This window comes from Ostrea edulis, chromosome 7 (assembly GCF_947568905.1).
Source record: "Ostrea edulis chromosome 7, xbOstEdul1.1, whole genome shotgun sequence".
NCBI lineage: Eukaryota > Metazoa > Mollusca > Bivalvia > Ostreida > Ostreidae > Ostrea > Ostrea edulis.
In genome coordinates, this window is record NC_079170.1 from 68,545,545 (window position 1) to 68,561,188 (window position 15,644).

General features: G+C 36.0%; 1 protein-coding gene across 4 annotated transcripts in view; it reads left to right on the top strand.

Moving 5' to 3' along the window:
• LOC125653793 (histone deacetylase 11-like) overlaps positions 1-15,644 on the top strand; it is a 50,985-nt gene that overhangs the window by 32,508 nt on the left and 2,833 nt on the right. For 3 of the 4 annotated variants that reach the window (XM_056145184.1, XM_048883403.2, XM_048883402.2), the window contains 5 exons: positions 5,153-5,335; positions 9,421-9,517; positions 9,855-9,924; positions 10,709-10,817; positions 13,188-13,368. In XM_056145184.1, coding sequence (XP_056001159.1) covers positions 5,153-5,335; positions 9,421-9,517; positions 9,855-9,924; positions 10,709-10,817; positions 13,188-13,368 — 640 coding nt within the window. Of the gene's footprint in view, positions 1-5,152; positions 5,336-9,420; positions 9,518-9,854; positions 9,925-10,708; positions 10,818-13,187; positions 13,369-15,165; positions 15,213-15,644 lie in introns of all 4 variants that reach the window. The other variant, XM_048883405.2, reaches the window with a different exon arrangement.

Here is a 15,644-nt window from a genome sequence, read left to right on the forward strand (position 1 = left end):
TAGATTCAGGTCTCCCTCTTATCTACACTGTAACATCTCATCATAAGATTCAGGACTCCCTCTTATCTTCACTGTAACATCTCATCATTAGATTCGGGACTCCCTCTTCTTATCTTCACTGTAACATCTCATCATTAGATTCAGTACTCCCTCTTCTTATCTACACTGTAAAATCTCATCATTAGATTCAGGTCTTCCTCTTATCTTCACTGTAACATCTCATCATTAGATTCAGGTCTCCCTCTTCTTATCTACACTGTAACATCTCATCATTAGATTCAGGTCTCCCTCTTATCTACACTGTAACATCTCATCATTAGATTCAGGTCTCCCTCTTCTTCTCTACACTGTAAAATCTCATCATTAGATTCAGGTCTTCCTCTTATCTTCACTGTAACATCTCATCATTAGATTCAGGTCTCCCTCTTCTTATCTACACTGTAACATCTCATCATTAGATTCAGGACTCCCTCTTCTTATCTTCACTGTAACATCTCATCATTAGATTCAGGTCTTCCTCTTCTTATCTACACTGTAACATCTCATCATTAGATTCAGGTCTCCCTCTTATCTTCACTGTAACATCTCATCATTAGATTCAGGACTCCCTCTCCTTATCTTCATTGTAACATCTCATCATTAGATTCAGGTTTCCCTCTTCCTATTTTCACTGTAACATCTCATCATTAGATTCAGGTCTCCCTCTTCTTATCTTCTCTGTAACATCTCATCATTAGATTCAGGTCTCCCTCTTCTTATCTTCACTGTAACATCTCATCATTAGATTCAGGTCTCCCTTTTCTTATCTACACTGTAACATCTCTTCTTATCTTCACTGTAACATCTCATCATTAGATTCAGGTCTCCCTCTTCTTCTCTACACTGTAAAATCTCATCATTAGATTCAGGTCTTCCTCTTATCTTCACTGTAACATCTCATCATTAGATTCAGGTCTCCCTCTTCTTATCTACACTGTAACATCTCATCATTAGATTCAGGACTCCCTCTTATCTACACTGTAACATATCATCATTAGATTCAGGTCTCCCTCTTCTTATCTTCACTGTAACATCTCATCATTAGATTCAGGTCTCCCTCTTCTTATCTACACTGTAACATCTCATCATTAGATTCAGGACTTCCTCTTATCTTCACTGTAACATCTCATCATTAGATTCAGGACTCCCTCTTCTTATCTTATCTACACTGTAACATCTCATCATTAGATTCAGGTCTCCCTCTTCTTATCTTCACTGTAACATCTCATCATTAGATTCAGGACTTCCTCTTATCTTCACTGTAACATCTCATCATTAGATTCAGGACTCCCTCTTATCTTCACTGTAACATCTCATCATTAGATTCAGGTCTCCCTCTTATCTACACTGTAACATCTCATCATTAGATTCAGGTCTCCCTCTTATCTACACTGTAACATCTCATCATTAGATTCAGGTCTCCCTCTTATCTACACTGTAACATCTCATCATTAGATTCAGGTCTCCCTCTTATCTACACTGTAACATCTCATCATTAGATTCAGGACTCCCTCTTATCTTCACTGTAACATCTCATCATTAGATTCAGGTCTCCCTCTTCTTATCTTCACTGTAACATCTCATCATTAGATTCAGGTCTCCCTCTTCTTATCTACACTGTAACATCTCATCATTAGATTCAGGTCTCCCTCTTATCTACACTGTAACATCTCATCATTAGATTCAGGTCTCCCTCTTCTTCTCTACACTGTAAAATCTCATCATTAGATTCAGGTCTTCCTCTTATCTTCACTGTAACATCTCATCATTAGATTCAGGTCTCCCTCTTCTTATCTACACTGTAACATCTCATCATTAGATTCAGGACTCCCTCTTCTTATCTTCACTGTAACATCTCATCATTAGATTCAGGTCTTCCTCTTCTTATCTACACTGTAACATCTCATCATTAGATTCAGGTCTCCCTCTTATCTTCACTGTAACATCTCATCATTAGATTCAGGACTCCCTCTCCTTATCTTCATTGTAACATCTCATCATTAGATTCAGGTTTCCCTCTTCCTATTTTCACTGTAACATCTCATCATTAGATTCAGGTCTCCCTCTTCTTATCTTCTCTGTAACATCTCATCATTAGATTCAGGTCTCCCTCTTCTTATCTTCACTGTAACATCTCATCATTAGATTCAGGTCTCCCTTTTCTTATCTACACTGTAACATCTCTTCTTATCTTCACTGTAACATCTCATCATTAGATTCAGGTCTCCCTCTTCTTCTCTACACTGTAAAATCTCATCATTAGATTCAGGTCTTCCTCTTATCTTCACTGTAACATCTCATCATTAGATTCAGGTCTCCCTCTTCTTATCTACACTGTAACATCTCATCATTAGATTCAGGACTCCCTCTTATCTACACTGTAACATATCATCATTAGATTCAGGTCTCCCTCTTCTTATCTTCACTGTAACATCTCATCATTAGATTCAGGTCTCCCTCTTCTTATCTACACTGTAACATCTCATCATTAGATTCAGGACTTCCTCTTATCTTCACTGTAACATCTCATCATTAGATTCAGGACTCCCTCTTCTTATCTTATCTACACTGTAACATCTCATCATTAGATTCAGGTCTCCCTCTTCTTATCTTCACTGTAACATCTCATCATTAGATTCAGGACTTCCTCTTATCTTCACTGTAACATCTCATCATTAGATTCAGGACTCCCTCTTATCTTCACTGTAACATCTCATCATTAGATTCAGGTCTCCCTCTTATCTACACTGTAACATCTCATCATTAGATTCAGGTCTCCCTCTTATCTACACTGTAACATCTCATCATTAGATTCAGGTCTCCCTCTTATCTACACTGTAACATCTCATCATTAGATTCAGGTCTCCCTCTTATCTACACTGTAACATCTCATCATTAGATTCAGGACTCCCTCTTATCTTCACTGTAACATCTCATCATTAGATTCAGGTCTCCCTCTTCTTATCTTCACTGTAACATCTCATCATTAGATTCAGGACTTCCTCTTATCTTCACTGTAAGATCTCATCATTAGATTCAGGACTCCCTCTTCTTATCTTCACTGTAACATCTCATCATTAGATTCAGGACTCCCTCTTATCTTCACTGTAACATCTCATCATTAGATTCAAGTCTCCCTCTTATCTACACTGTAACATCTCATCATTAGATTCAGGTCTCCCTCTTATCTACACTGTAACATCTCATCATTAGATTCAGGACTCCCTCTTATCTTCACTGTAACATCTCATCATTACATTCAGGTCTCCCTCTTCTTATCTACACTGTAACATCTCATCATTAGATTCAGGATTCCCTCTTATCTACACTGTAACATCTCATCATTAGATTCAGGTCTCCCTCTTCTTATCTTCACTGTAACATCTCATCATTAGATTCAGGTCTCCCTCTTCTTATCTACACTGTAACATCTCATCATTAGATTCAGGACTTCCTCTTATCTTCACTGTAACATCTCATCATTAGATTCAGGACTCCCTCTTCTTATCTACACTGTAACATCTCATCATTAGATTCAGGTCTCCCTCTTCTTATCTACACTGTAACATCTCATCATTAGATTCAGGACTCCCTCTTATCTTCACTGTAACATCTCATCATTAGATTCAGGACTCCCTCTTCTTATCTACACTGTAACATCTCATCATTAGATTCAGGACTCCCTCTTCTTATCTACACTGTAACATCTCATCATTAGATTCAGGACTCCCTCTTATCTTCACTGTAACATCTCATCATTAGATTCAGGTCTCCCTCTTATCTACACTGTAACATCTCATCATTAGATTCAGGTCTCCCTCTTCTTCTCTACACTGTAAAATCTCATCATAAGATTCAGGTCTTCCTCGTATCTTCACTGTAACATCTCATCATTAGATTCAGGTCTCCCTCTTCTTATCTACACTGTAACATCTCATCATTAGATTCATGACTCACTCTTATCTACACTGTAACATCTCATCATTAGATTCAGGTTTCCCTCTTCTTATCTTCACTGTAACATCTCATCATTAGATTCAGGTCTCCCTCTTCTTATCTACACTGTAACATCTCATCATTAGATTCAGGACTTCCTCTTATCTTCACTGTAACATCTCATCATTAGATTCAGGACTCCCTCTTCTTATCTTCACTGTAACATCTCATCATTAGATTCAGGACTCCCTCTTCTTATCTTCACTGTAACATCTCATCATTAGATTCAGGACTCCTCTTATCTTCACTGTAACATCTCATTATTAGATTCAGGTCTCCCTCTTCTTATCTTCACTGTAACATCTCATCATTAGATTAAGGACTCCCTCTTATCTTTACTGTAACATCTCATCATTAGATTCAGGTCTCCCTCTTATCTTCACTGTAACATATCATCATTAGATTCAGGTCTCCCTCTTCTTATCTACACTGTAACATCTCATCATTAGATTCAGGACTCCCTCTTATCTTCACTGTAACATCTCATCATTAGATTCAGGTCTCCCTCTTATCTACACTGTAACATCTCATCATTAGATTCAGGTCTCCCTCTTATCTACACTGTAACATCTCATCATTAGATTCAGGTCTCCCTCTTCTTATCTACACTGTAACATCTCATCATTAGATTCAGGACTCCCTCTTCTTATCTACACTGTAACATCTCATCATTAGATTCAGGACTCCCTCTTATCTTCACTGTAACATCTCATCATTAGATTCAGGTTTCCCTCTTCTTATCTTCACTGTAACATCTCATCATTAGATTCAGGTCTCCCTCTTATCTACACTGTAACATCTCATCATTAGATTCAGGTCTCCCTCTTATCTACACTGTAACATCTCATCATTAGATTCAGGTCTCCCTCTTCTTATCTACACTGTAACATCTCATCATTAGATTCAGGACTCCCTCTTATCTTCACTGTAACATCTCATCATTAGATTCAGGTTTCCCTCTTCTTATCTTCACTGTAACATCTCATCATTAGATTCAGGTCTTCTTATCTTCACTGTAACATCTCAATAATTATGTTTGACTTTCTCAGGCAGGTAAACAATCAATATGTTTAACTTTCTCAGGCAGGTAAACAATCAATATGTTTGATTTTCTCAGGCAGGTAAACTGGCCAAGGAGAGGGGGTGGGCCATCAACATAGGAGGAGGATTCCACCACTGCTCAGCTGACCGGGGAGGAGGCTTCTGTGCCTATGCTGACATCACACTGTCCATCAGGTTCATGTTTGACCGCCTGGAGGGGATAGCTAAAATTCTAATTATAGACCTAGATGCTCATCAGGTAGAGATTATTCCTAAATGGAGCAGTTCTATACTTTTGACAATGATGAAATAAGCAATGTTAATGTTTATGGTCCCGTGGGGATTTGGGTTAGAATAAATCCTCAGTACCTCTTTCTTGTTGTAAGAGGTGACTAAATGGAACAGTCCTTTGGATGAGACCGCAAAGACTGAGGCACCGTGTCACAGCAGGTGTGGCATGACAAAGATCCCTCCCTGCTCAAAAGGCCGTAAGCGCCGAGCATAGGCCTAAATTTTGCAGCCCTTCACTGGCAATGTTAACGTCTTCGTTTGAATGAAAAATTCTCAAGATGGGCGTTAAACAATATACAATCAATCTTGTTTATGTATTTACTGAATCTTGTTTAAGTATTTACTGCAGCTGGGGTGTCGTGTGTTCCTCCTCTTGCTTCTTACTTTATTCAGATAACATTCAATCTCACTTGTCAATCCATCTTTTTTATCTTCAGAAAAATTATTCTTATTCAAATATAATTCCAAATATGTATACATCTACCGGTAGGTAAAAGCTGAAGAGTTATTCCCCTTCCCCCATTCTTCAGTCTGAATAAGAGCTTGTGGTGATGAGTCCACATCATGATAACTAGGCTGGTATTTCACTACTTTTGGTGTGTTCAGTTTAACATCACATGATAACTATAGACTGGTATTTCACTACTTTTGGTGTGTTCAGTATAACATCACATGATAACTAGGCTGGTATTTCACTACTTTTGGTGTGTTCAGTTTAACATCACATGATAACTAGGCTGGTATTTCACTACTTTTGGTGTGTTCAGTTTAACATCACATGATAACTATAGGCTGGTATTTCACTACTTTTGGTGTACTTAGTTTAACACACATGATAACTAGGCTGGTATTTCACTACTTTTGGTGTGTACAGTTTAACATCACAAGATAACTATAGGCTGGTATTTCACTACTTTTGGTGTACTTAGTTTAACACACATGATAACTAGGCTGGTATTTCACTACTTTTTGTGTGTTCAGTTTAACATCACATGATAACTATAGGCTGGTATTTCACTACTTTTGGTGTGTTCAGTTTAACATCACATGATAACTATAGGCTGGTATTTCACTACTTTTTGTGTGTACAGTTTAACATCACATGATAACTATAGGCTGGTATTTCACTACTTTTGGTGTGTTCAGTTTAACATCACATGATAACTAGGCTGGTATTTCACTGCTTTTGGTGTGTTCAGTTTAACATCACATTTTTTACTGTGGATAACTCTGTTTACCTGAACAGGATATAGGGCTCACGGCGGGTGTGACCGGTCGACAGTGCATGCTTACTCCTCCAAGGCACCTGATCCTACCTCTGGTGTGTCCAGGGGTCAGTGTTTGCCCTACTATCTATTTTGTATTGCTTGTGTAGGAGCTATGAGATTGATCACCTTTCATTTCTGATTGGTTCTCCTCTCTCTGCCATTCCTTCCTTTATATTTCTGAATTCGGAAAGTAGAACATGAAAGTAATGAGTAATCTTAAAGATGTGGTATTAAGTGCAACCCTGAAGTGTGATTTATCTGGTGGTTCTCTGATTTATCCAGTCTGTGATCCTCTCATTTAACTTGTGGTTGGTTTATTTAGTGTGTGGTAGTCCAATTTATCTGTTGGTTCTCTGATTTATCCAGTCTGTGATCCTCTCATTTAACTTGTGGTTGGTTTATTTAGTGTTTGGTAGTCCAATTTATCTGGTAGTGCTCTGATTTATCCAGTCTGTGATCCTCTCATTTAACTTGTGGTTGGTTTATTTAGTGTTTGGTAGTCCAATTTATCTGGTAGTGCTCTGATTTATCCAGTCTGTGATCCTCTCATTTAACTTGTGGTTGGTTTATTTAGTGTGTGGTAGTCCAATTTATCTGGTGGTTATCTAATACATCTATTGCCAGTGAAGGGCTGCAAAATTTAGGCCTATGTTCGGAATTTGCATCCTTTGAGGAGGTAGGGATCTTTATCGTGCCACACCTGCTGCGACATGGGGCCTCGGTTTTTGCGATCTTATCCGAAGGACCGCCCTATTTAGTCAGCTCTTATGACGAGCAAGGGACACTAAGGACCTATTCTACACGGATCCCCACAGGATATCTAGCTTTATGAAGTCTGATTTATCTGGTGGTTGTCTGATTTATTTAGTGGTTGTCTGATTTATTTGGTGGTTCTTTGATTTATATGACAGTAGTCTGATTTATCTGGTGGTTCTCTGATTTATTTGGTGGTTTTCTGATTTATATGGTGGTAGTCTGATTTATCTGATGGTTCATTGATTTATCTGGCGGTAGTCTGATTTATCTGGTAGTTCTCTGATTTATTTCGTGGTTCTCTGATTTATATGGCGGTAGTCTGATTTATTTGGTGGTTGTCTGATTTTTCCGTTGGTTGTCTGATTTTTCTTGCAGTAGTATTAATTAATCTGGTGGTTGTCTGATTTATCTTGTGGTTGTCTTATTTATCTGGTGGTTGTCTGATTTTTCTGATGGTTTTCTAATTTATTTGGTGGCTGTTTAATTTTTCTGGTGGTTGTCTGGTTTATCTGGTGGTTGTCTAATTTATATGGCAGATGTCTGATTTTTCTGGTGGTTGTCTGATTTTTCTGGTGGTTGTCTGATTTATCTGGTGGTTGTCTGATTTTTCTGGCAGTAGTTTGATTTATCTGGTGGTAATTTGATTTATCTGGCAGTAGTTTCATTTATCTGGTGGTAATTGTCTCTAACTTTAGGAAGTCTTATTTATCCTGTGGTTGTCTGATTTATCTGGTGGTTGTCTGATTTATTTAGTGGTTGTCTGATTTATTTGGTGGTTCTCTGATTTATATGACAGTAGTCTGATTTATTTGGTGGTTCTCTGATTTATTTGGTGGTTTTCTGATTTATATGGCGGTAGTCTGATTTATCTGATGGTTCACTGATTTATCTGGCAGTAGTCTGATTTATCTGGTAGTTCTCTGATTTATTTCGTGGTTCTCTGATTTATATGGCGGTAGTCTGATTTATTTGGTGGTTGTCTGATTTTTCCGTTGGTTGTCTGATTTTTCTTGCAGTAGTATTAATTTATCTGGTGGTTGTCTGATTTATCTTGTGGTTGTCTTATTTATCTGGTGGTTGTCTGATTTTTCTGATGGTTTTCTAATTTATCTGGTGGCTGTTTAATTTTTCTGGTGGTTGTCTGGTTTATCTGGTGGTTGTCTAATTTATGTGGCAGATGTCTGATTTTTCTGGTGGTTGTCTGATTTATCTGGTGGTTGTCTGATCTTTCTGGCAGTAGTTTGATTTATCTGGTGGTAATTTGAATTATCTGGTGTTTGTCTGATTTTTCTGGCAGTAGTTTGATTTATCTGGTGGTAATTTGATTTATCTGGCAGTAGTTTCATTTATCTGGTGGTAATTATCTCTAACTTTAGGAAGTCTTATTTATCCTGTGGTTGTCTGATTTATCTGGTGGTTGTCTGATTTTCTGGCAGTATTTTGATTTTTCTGATGGTTGTCTGATTAATCTGGTGGTAGTCTGAATTATCTGGTGGTAATTTGATTTATCTGGTGATAATTGTCTCTAACTTTAGGAAGTTTTATTTATCCTGTGGTTGTCTGATTTATCTGATGGTTGTCTGATTTTTCTGGCAGTAGTTTGATTTATCTGGTGGTAATTTGATTTATCTGGCAGTAGTTTGATTTATCTGGTGGTAATTTGATTTATCTGGTGTTAGTTTGATTTATCTGGTGGTTGTCTGATTTATCTGGTGGAAGTTTGATTTATTTGGTGGTTCTCTGATTTATATGGCAGTAGTTTGATTTATCTGGTGGTAATTTGATTTATCTGATGTTAGTTTGATTTTTCTGGTGGTTGTCTGATTTATCTGGTGGTTGTTTGATTTTCTTGTGTTAGTTTGATTTATCTGGTGGTTGTCTGATTTATCTGGCAGTAGTTTGATTTATCTGGTGGTAATTTGATTTATCCGGTGGTAATTGTCTCTAACTTTAGGAAGTCTTATTTATCCTGTGGTTGTCTAATTTGTTTAGTGGTATGTTCAAATATCTCTTGTCTTTATTACTGTAGGGTAATGGTCATGAGAGAGATTTCATGGATGATGATCGAGTATACATAATGGACGTATACAACAGAGGAATTTACCCCCATGATGGCTACGCAAAACGTACAATAACCAGCTATATTATGTAGAGATTTGAGTAAAACTGATGAATGTGATCTGATTCATTTTTATTTTATTTGCTAGAGTACGGTGTATATGATTTGTAAAGTAGGACAGATAGCTTCATTATCTAGGTCAGGAATAATTCACTTAATGCAGTCAGCTCTTATTTAACTAAAAGGACATGTCAAGTAAAAATTTATTGAGTATTAGTAGCCTATATAAAATAATGAATCATTGTTTAAATAAAAGTGTGTACAATTGAAGCAAAGGAAATTTTATTTTTAATGACTTCTTTACACCTCAAATGATTTTTATATCGGGCAGATTTATTTTACAGGAGCTATAAAAAGAAAAGTGGAGCTTCAACATTTTACTAATGATGAGCACTACCTAGCACTTGTAGACAGGTAAGAAACTTGTAGACAGATAAGAATCTTGTAGACAGGTAAGAAACTTGTACACAGGTAAGAAACTTGTACACAGGTAAGAATATTGTGAACAGGTAAGAAACTTGTAGATAGGTAAGAAACTTGTAGACAGGTAAGAAATTTGTAGACAGGCAAGAATATTGTGAACAGGTAAGAATATTGTAGATAGGTAAGAAACTTGCAGACTGGTTAGAAACTTGTAGACAGGTAAGACTATTTTAGACACTTGTAGACTGGTAAGAAACTTGTAGACAGGTAAGAAACTGCTCTAATGTATGTACAACCTGCAATCAAATTCTCCTAATAGCCCCTGGCACCCTAGGTAAAGATTATAAGGGGGTCTCTGCGGAGACTTTACCCCGAAATAGTAATGTATTTTGGAATTAATGACTGATATGAAAAAAAAAAAAAAAAATTCTAATTTGTGTACGATGTGCAGTCAAATTCTCCTAACATTCTAATGTATGTACAATATGCAGTCAGATTCTTATAACTTTCTAATGTTTGTACGATATACAGTCAAATTCTCCTAATGTTTGTACGATGTAATCAAATTCTCATAATGTTCTGATGTATGTAGATGTGTAATGAAATTCTCATAACTCCAATGTATGTACGATGTGTAGTCAAATTCTCCTAACATTCTAATGTATGTTCAACCTGCAGTCAAATTCTCATAACATTCTAATGCATGGAGGCAGTTGCCATGGATGCGTTACACTGACATGGCCAGCCTTTGACTCTCAGTCCTCTGATTTGACAGACACACCAGCGAGGCCTTGAAGGAGTTCCAGCCAGACGCTGTGGTATACAACGCTGGAACAGACATCCTGGAGGGAGACCCCCTAGGGAACCTCTCAGTCACACCTCAGGTTAGGACATCTCCAATTATCTATAGATATATAGGAAACACCATGTCCCCACCAACTTTAGGGGAGGGGGGGGGGGGGGGGCACCACAGAATGCTGTGGTAGTGTATGGTCTACTTCACTCCATTCACAAAATTGTGACTCATGTTGTTGGTTATTTAGACAAGATTATTTTTTATGTGTGACATTCATAGGGTTGAGTATTGGCAGCGAAAACAATATTTCAATGTATTGCAATGTATTCAATTTAAATATTGCGATATATTGAAATATTTGATTTAAACTATATTTTATTCACAAAGTGAATGGGATCGGGCAGCAGGCATTGCCTTTTTAAGCCCTCTCCCTATTGAAATATACTCGTCTGTCTTTTTCAAATTTCATATAAATAACAAGATTTCTTAAGCAATTATTGAATAGATCCCTGAGTCTTTAAATAATTCTATTGAGAACTTGCTCAATAAAACCAACAACAAAAAAATCAGAATTACACCACAGAACGGTCTCTTCTAGCGTCCATAGTTAAACAGGAAGTTTATAGTCTAAATGTTAAAATCACACACAGCTAAGTCCTGAATAGTGCCAGAAAAAATCGGTATATATTATATGCATTTAAGGTATTTCCATCCTCCTGTGATGTCATAATATTTTGCAAAGTCAATGATGATATAACAAGATTTATGCATGAGAGGAACGTAAATTTTGTCTGAGTCTTTTTCTATGGTTATTGTAAAAAATCTTGCTAACCATAAAATATTTCAAAAGTCTTAGTCATATAGGAATAAACAATGATATGTTTCAGAATATTTAATCCAAAGGCAATAACTCTGTTTGCATTTAATTATTTATCAAGTCCATTATGCGATAGATTTCCTTTATTTTTCACAAAATTTTTGTATAATTCTTAAGATACACAGTTTAATGAAATGTTACAACCAGTTTTTGTGAAATTTTGATAATGCTGTTTTATGAAAATTGCAATTTTCTGACGTTGATAACAGGTATATTATGGTAATTGATAAAACTTTATTAATACCACAACATACATATTTTATCACTTTCATTTATTACTAAGATATATTATTTGAAGAATCAGCAATCAAAGACAAGATTGAACCTATAATTCTAAAACGGGTGGAATTACCTTAAAAAGAGAAATATATTTAGAATTATGTACTCATTTAAGTTTTAGTATAGGCCTGAAAGCTTCCCAAAAATCCCCTCCGTCTCTTGCATGTTGTACATGTACATGTCTGGTTCCCTATTTAGTAATCTATAACAGTTTCCCGTACTTAAGATTGAAGTAATCAACAATATTTTGCAAATTAAACAACATACTAAGCTACTGGAACAAGAGAATGTTTCATAAAGTTGAATGATATTTTGATATAGCAGTATGCATTTTACGTATGGCAATATATTATCGCCAGTGGAAATATTGCAATATACATGTATCGTTATACTGGTAATATCACTCAACTCTAGACATTCAATGTATAGTTTTCATTATTTGGATTTTGAAGAGATCTGTAAAATGTTTCATTGTTAAACACAAATCAAGAAAACTTAATACTAAGAACTTTAATATATATATATTTGGTCTATTTCAAAAGTCAACATACCAATGTCAACACTATGTATCTCAGTAAAAATTAAGCCAACTTCTGCTTTTCTGAAATTCGTCAAGTTCTTAGGAAAATATTACTGATCTATAGAAATTCGACTAAAGCAAAACTCTTTAACGTCCAGTTACACAGCAAAAATCAACTCAATTACAGCTGCAAGCATAGCAGAAAAACAAAGTCTCAAAAAACTGATGTCTGGGAAATTGTGAGAGTCCATGGGTCATAACTCTGCTGAAAGTATTTCACGAGATAAAGCTTATAAGATTTAAATGTTGCTATTTAGGATTGTCAAGCAGGGTGAGAAATATGAAAATTTTTCGACAGGCATGTACCATAACTCCACTGAAAGTCAGTCAGAGGGACTTTTAATATATTCAAACTGTAGCTCAGTTACACTCCAAAAATTATCTCTTTATCTTCGAGCATAGCACAAATGTCCAGAAAATGTTACTAATCTGTATATAGAGGGGACTAAGCTGTATATAGAGGGGACTAAGCTGTACATAGAGGGGACTAAGCTGTACGTAGAGGGGACTAAGCTGTACAAAGAGGGGACTAAGCTGTACGTAGAGGGGACTAAGCTGTATATAGAGGGGACTAAGCTGTACGTCAAGGGGACTAAGCTGTACGTAGAGGGGAGTAATAGGAAAACTCTATACACCCTAACGAATTTATGGCAGAGACAATGAAATTATTCAGACTTGAGTGAATTTTTTTTGTTTTCATGGAAAACACTTCGTCTTTTCAGGGAATTATTGAAAGAGACAGAATTGTGTTCAGTCATGTGCGTCATCAGAATATCCCCATCCTGATGGTGACCAGCGGGGGCTATCAACGAAGCACAGCGCGCATCATTGCCGACTCCATCCTGAACCTGAAACAGAATGGTCTGATTGGCTGCGAGGAGGCAGAACACGCCCCCTTACCTAGTATGTAGTAATGTTTTAGGAGGCAGAACACACACCCCACACCTAGTATGTAGTAATGTTTTAGAAGACAGAACACACCCCCACACCTAGTATGTAGTAATGTTGTTTTAGACATGCTTTAGATTTATGGTAGAAATCCTGGTTTCATTTAATTGATGTTGTTGAGCATTTTAACTATATAGCACAATGATGCCTTTTTCGGTATCTTTAGTTTAAAGATTTGTAAATCATTTTTATAAGAAATTCAGCTTGGTTGATTGATTGTCTCATTTACATGCATAACAATAACTTTGGTTTCATGTCCAATCCTTTAAAGGGACTGGTTCACGTTTTTCGAAAGAAATATTTTTCATTTGTGATGTTAAAAATTTAAAATATAGCTCATTTAATGTTGACAACCAAAATTTGGACCGTCTGAATGTAAGGATAAGAGCATTATTTCAGCTTTGATTCTGTGTTATGTAAACAAAGACTTGAGTCTTTTTATGTAAACAAACAAACAGTGAAACGTTAATTTTGTAATTCAAAGGATCTTCATTTTGTACAATTACAAATTTTAACTTTTAAATGACACATTTTACCTAAAGCATACTTGAGATGTGATATATACAATAAACTTGGATCAGTATTCATTTATTTTGAAAACTCGTAAACAATAACACACCTCAATCTTTGTTTTCAAAACAAATAATAAACTCTCTATAATGAGCTTCCGTCATGATGAATAACCTTAATTTTTTGTGAAACCTTCTAAAACATATTAGACTATAGATTTTGATTACTTAAAGTGAAATACAAAATTTGGAGGAAAATCGTGAATCAGTCCCTTTAATGATAAACATAATATTTTATTATAAAACTACATTTTTAAAAAAAAGAATTTCAAAATTTGATGACACAAACTTTAATCATCAGTTGTTCGCGCTATCATGTTGGATAATCATCAGTTGATCGCGCTATGTTGGATGTAGGGGTACCAGATTTTGATCAGACAGATTTTTTATGAATTTTTTGTTAAAGTTGTTTTGTTTTCTGCTTGTTTTACACATTTTGTTATGTGGATACTGTGTGTCACAGTTTACATGTGTGTCACCAGAGCTCATTAAAACATTCACCAATAAGCAGCTGGTCATCCTGGGAGAACATGCATGTTCATCAACAGGACCCAAAATAAATAACACACAGTGATATAAATTGTTTAATGACATGTTTATTGTAAATTTTATTAAGAGAAATTCTTGTCTGTAGCTGAAAAATAGTATTCAGGGTGCTTTCCCTTTCGGCTTGTGTCTCTGTATCACGATTATTATCATTCTGTATAAACGTCGTCCCCCCCCCCCCCCCCCCCACCCACCCACCCCCCCCCGCGGCCCACTAGACAGTTTGATTAGTCACTGAAACATTATGCTAATTCGGAAGATTTCCCGGAATCAATGTTACCTATGCAAACTGGAAATAAATACGCAATAAGAAATTCAATCTAATTAATATTAGATCTTCCATACGTCGCGTCGAAACTGGGGAGCGGATGGAAGATCCAATTTTAGTCAATTGAAATGTCGAATTGATAAGAATTTCCAAATTATATCAAAAAGTGGGAATATCAACATTGCTAAAAAAAAATTGGTGGACCCTATGACCAACAAGATTTTAAATGATGCCTTTTAGAAAATGTCTGTCCGGACCAGAGGCCCAACGGTTTAACGAGCTCTGTTTGATACACAAAAAACTATGCATGTGCACATAATCGTTGTCACCATTTTGCTTGATTGATTATAGTTTTATTTCATATTTCAGCAAGAAAATTATTTAAGTAAAACTTGAAGAACCACTGATGGAATGAGGTAAAAACAAATCAGTACCATTGTTTTGGTATGCATTCTTTAACGGTATACAAGAAACTATCATAAAAACAAGATCTGTCCTACTACCACTAACTAGTAGAAGTGGAGAATATTTTTTTCAAAAAAGTACATTATATTATTCCATACCTACATCTACAATGTATTACATAGCTACAGACTACATTATGATTCTATATAGCCGTGTATTACACAGTTACAGACTACATTGTGATTCTATATAGCCGTGTATTACACAGTTACAGACTACATTGTGATTCTATATAGCCCTGTATTACAGTTACAGACTACATTATGATTCTATATAGCCGTGTATTACACAGTTACAGACTACATTGTGATTCTATACAGCCGTGTATTACACAGTTACAGACTACATTATGATTCTATACAGCCGTGTATTACACAGTTACA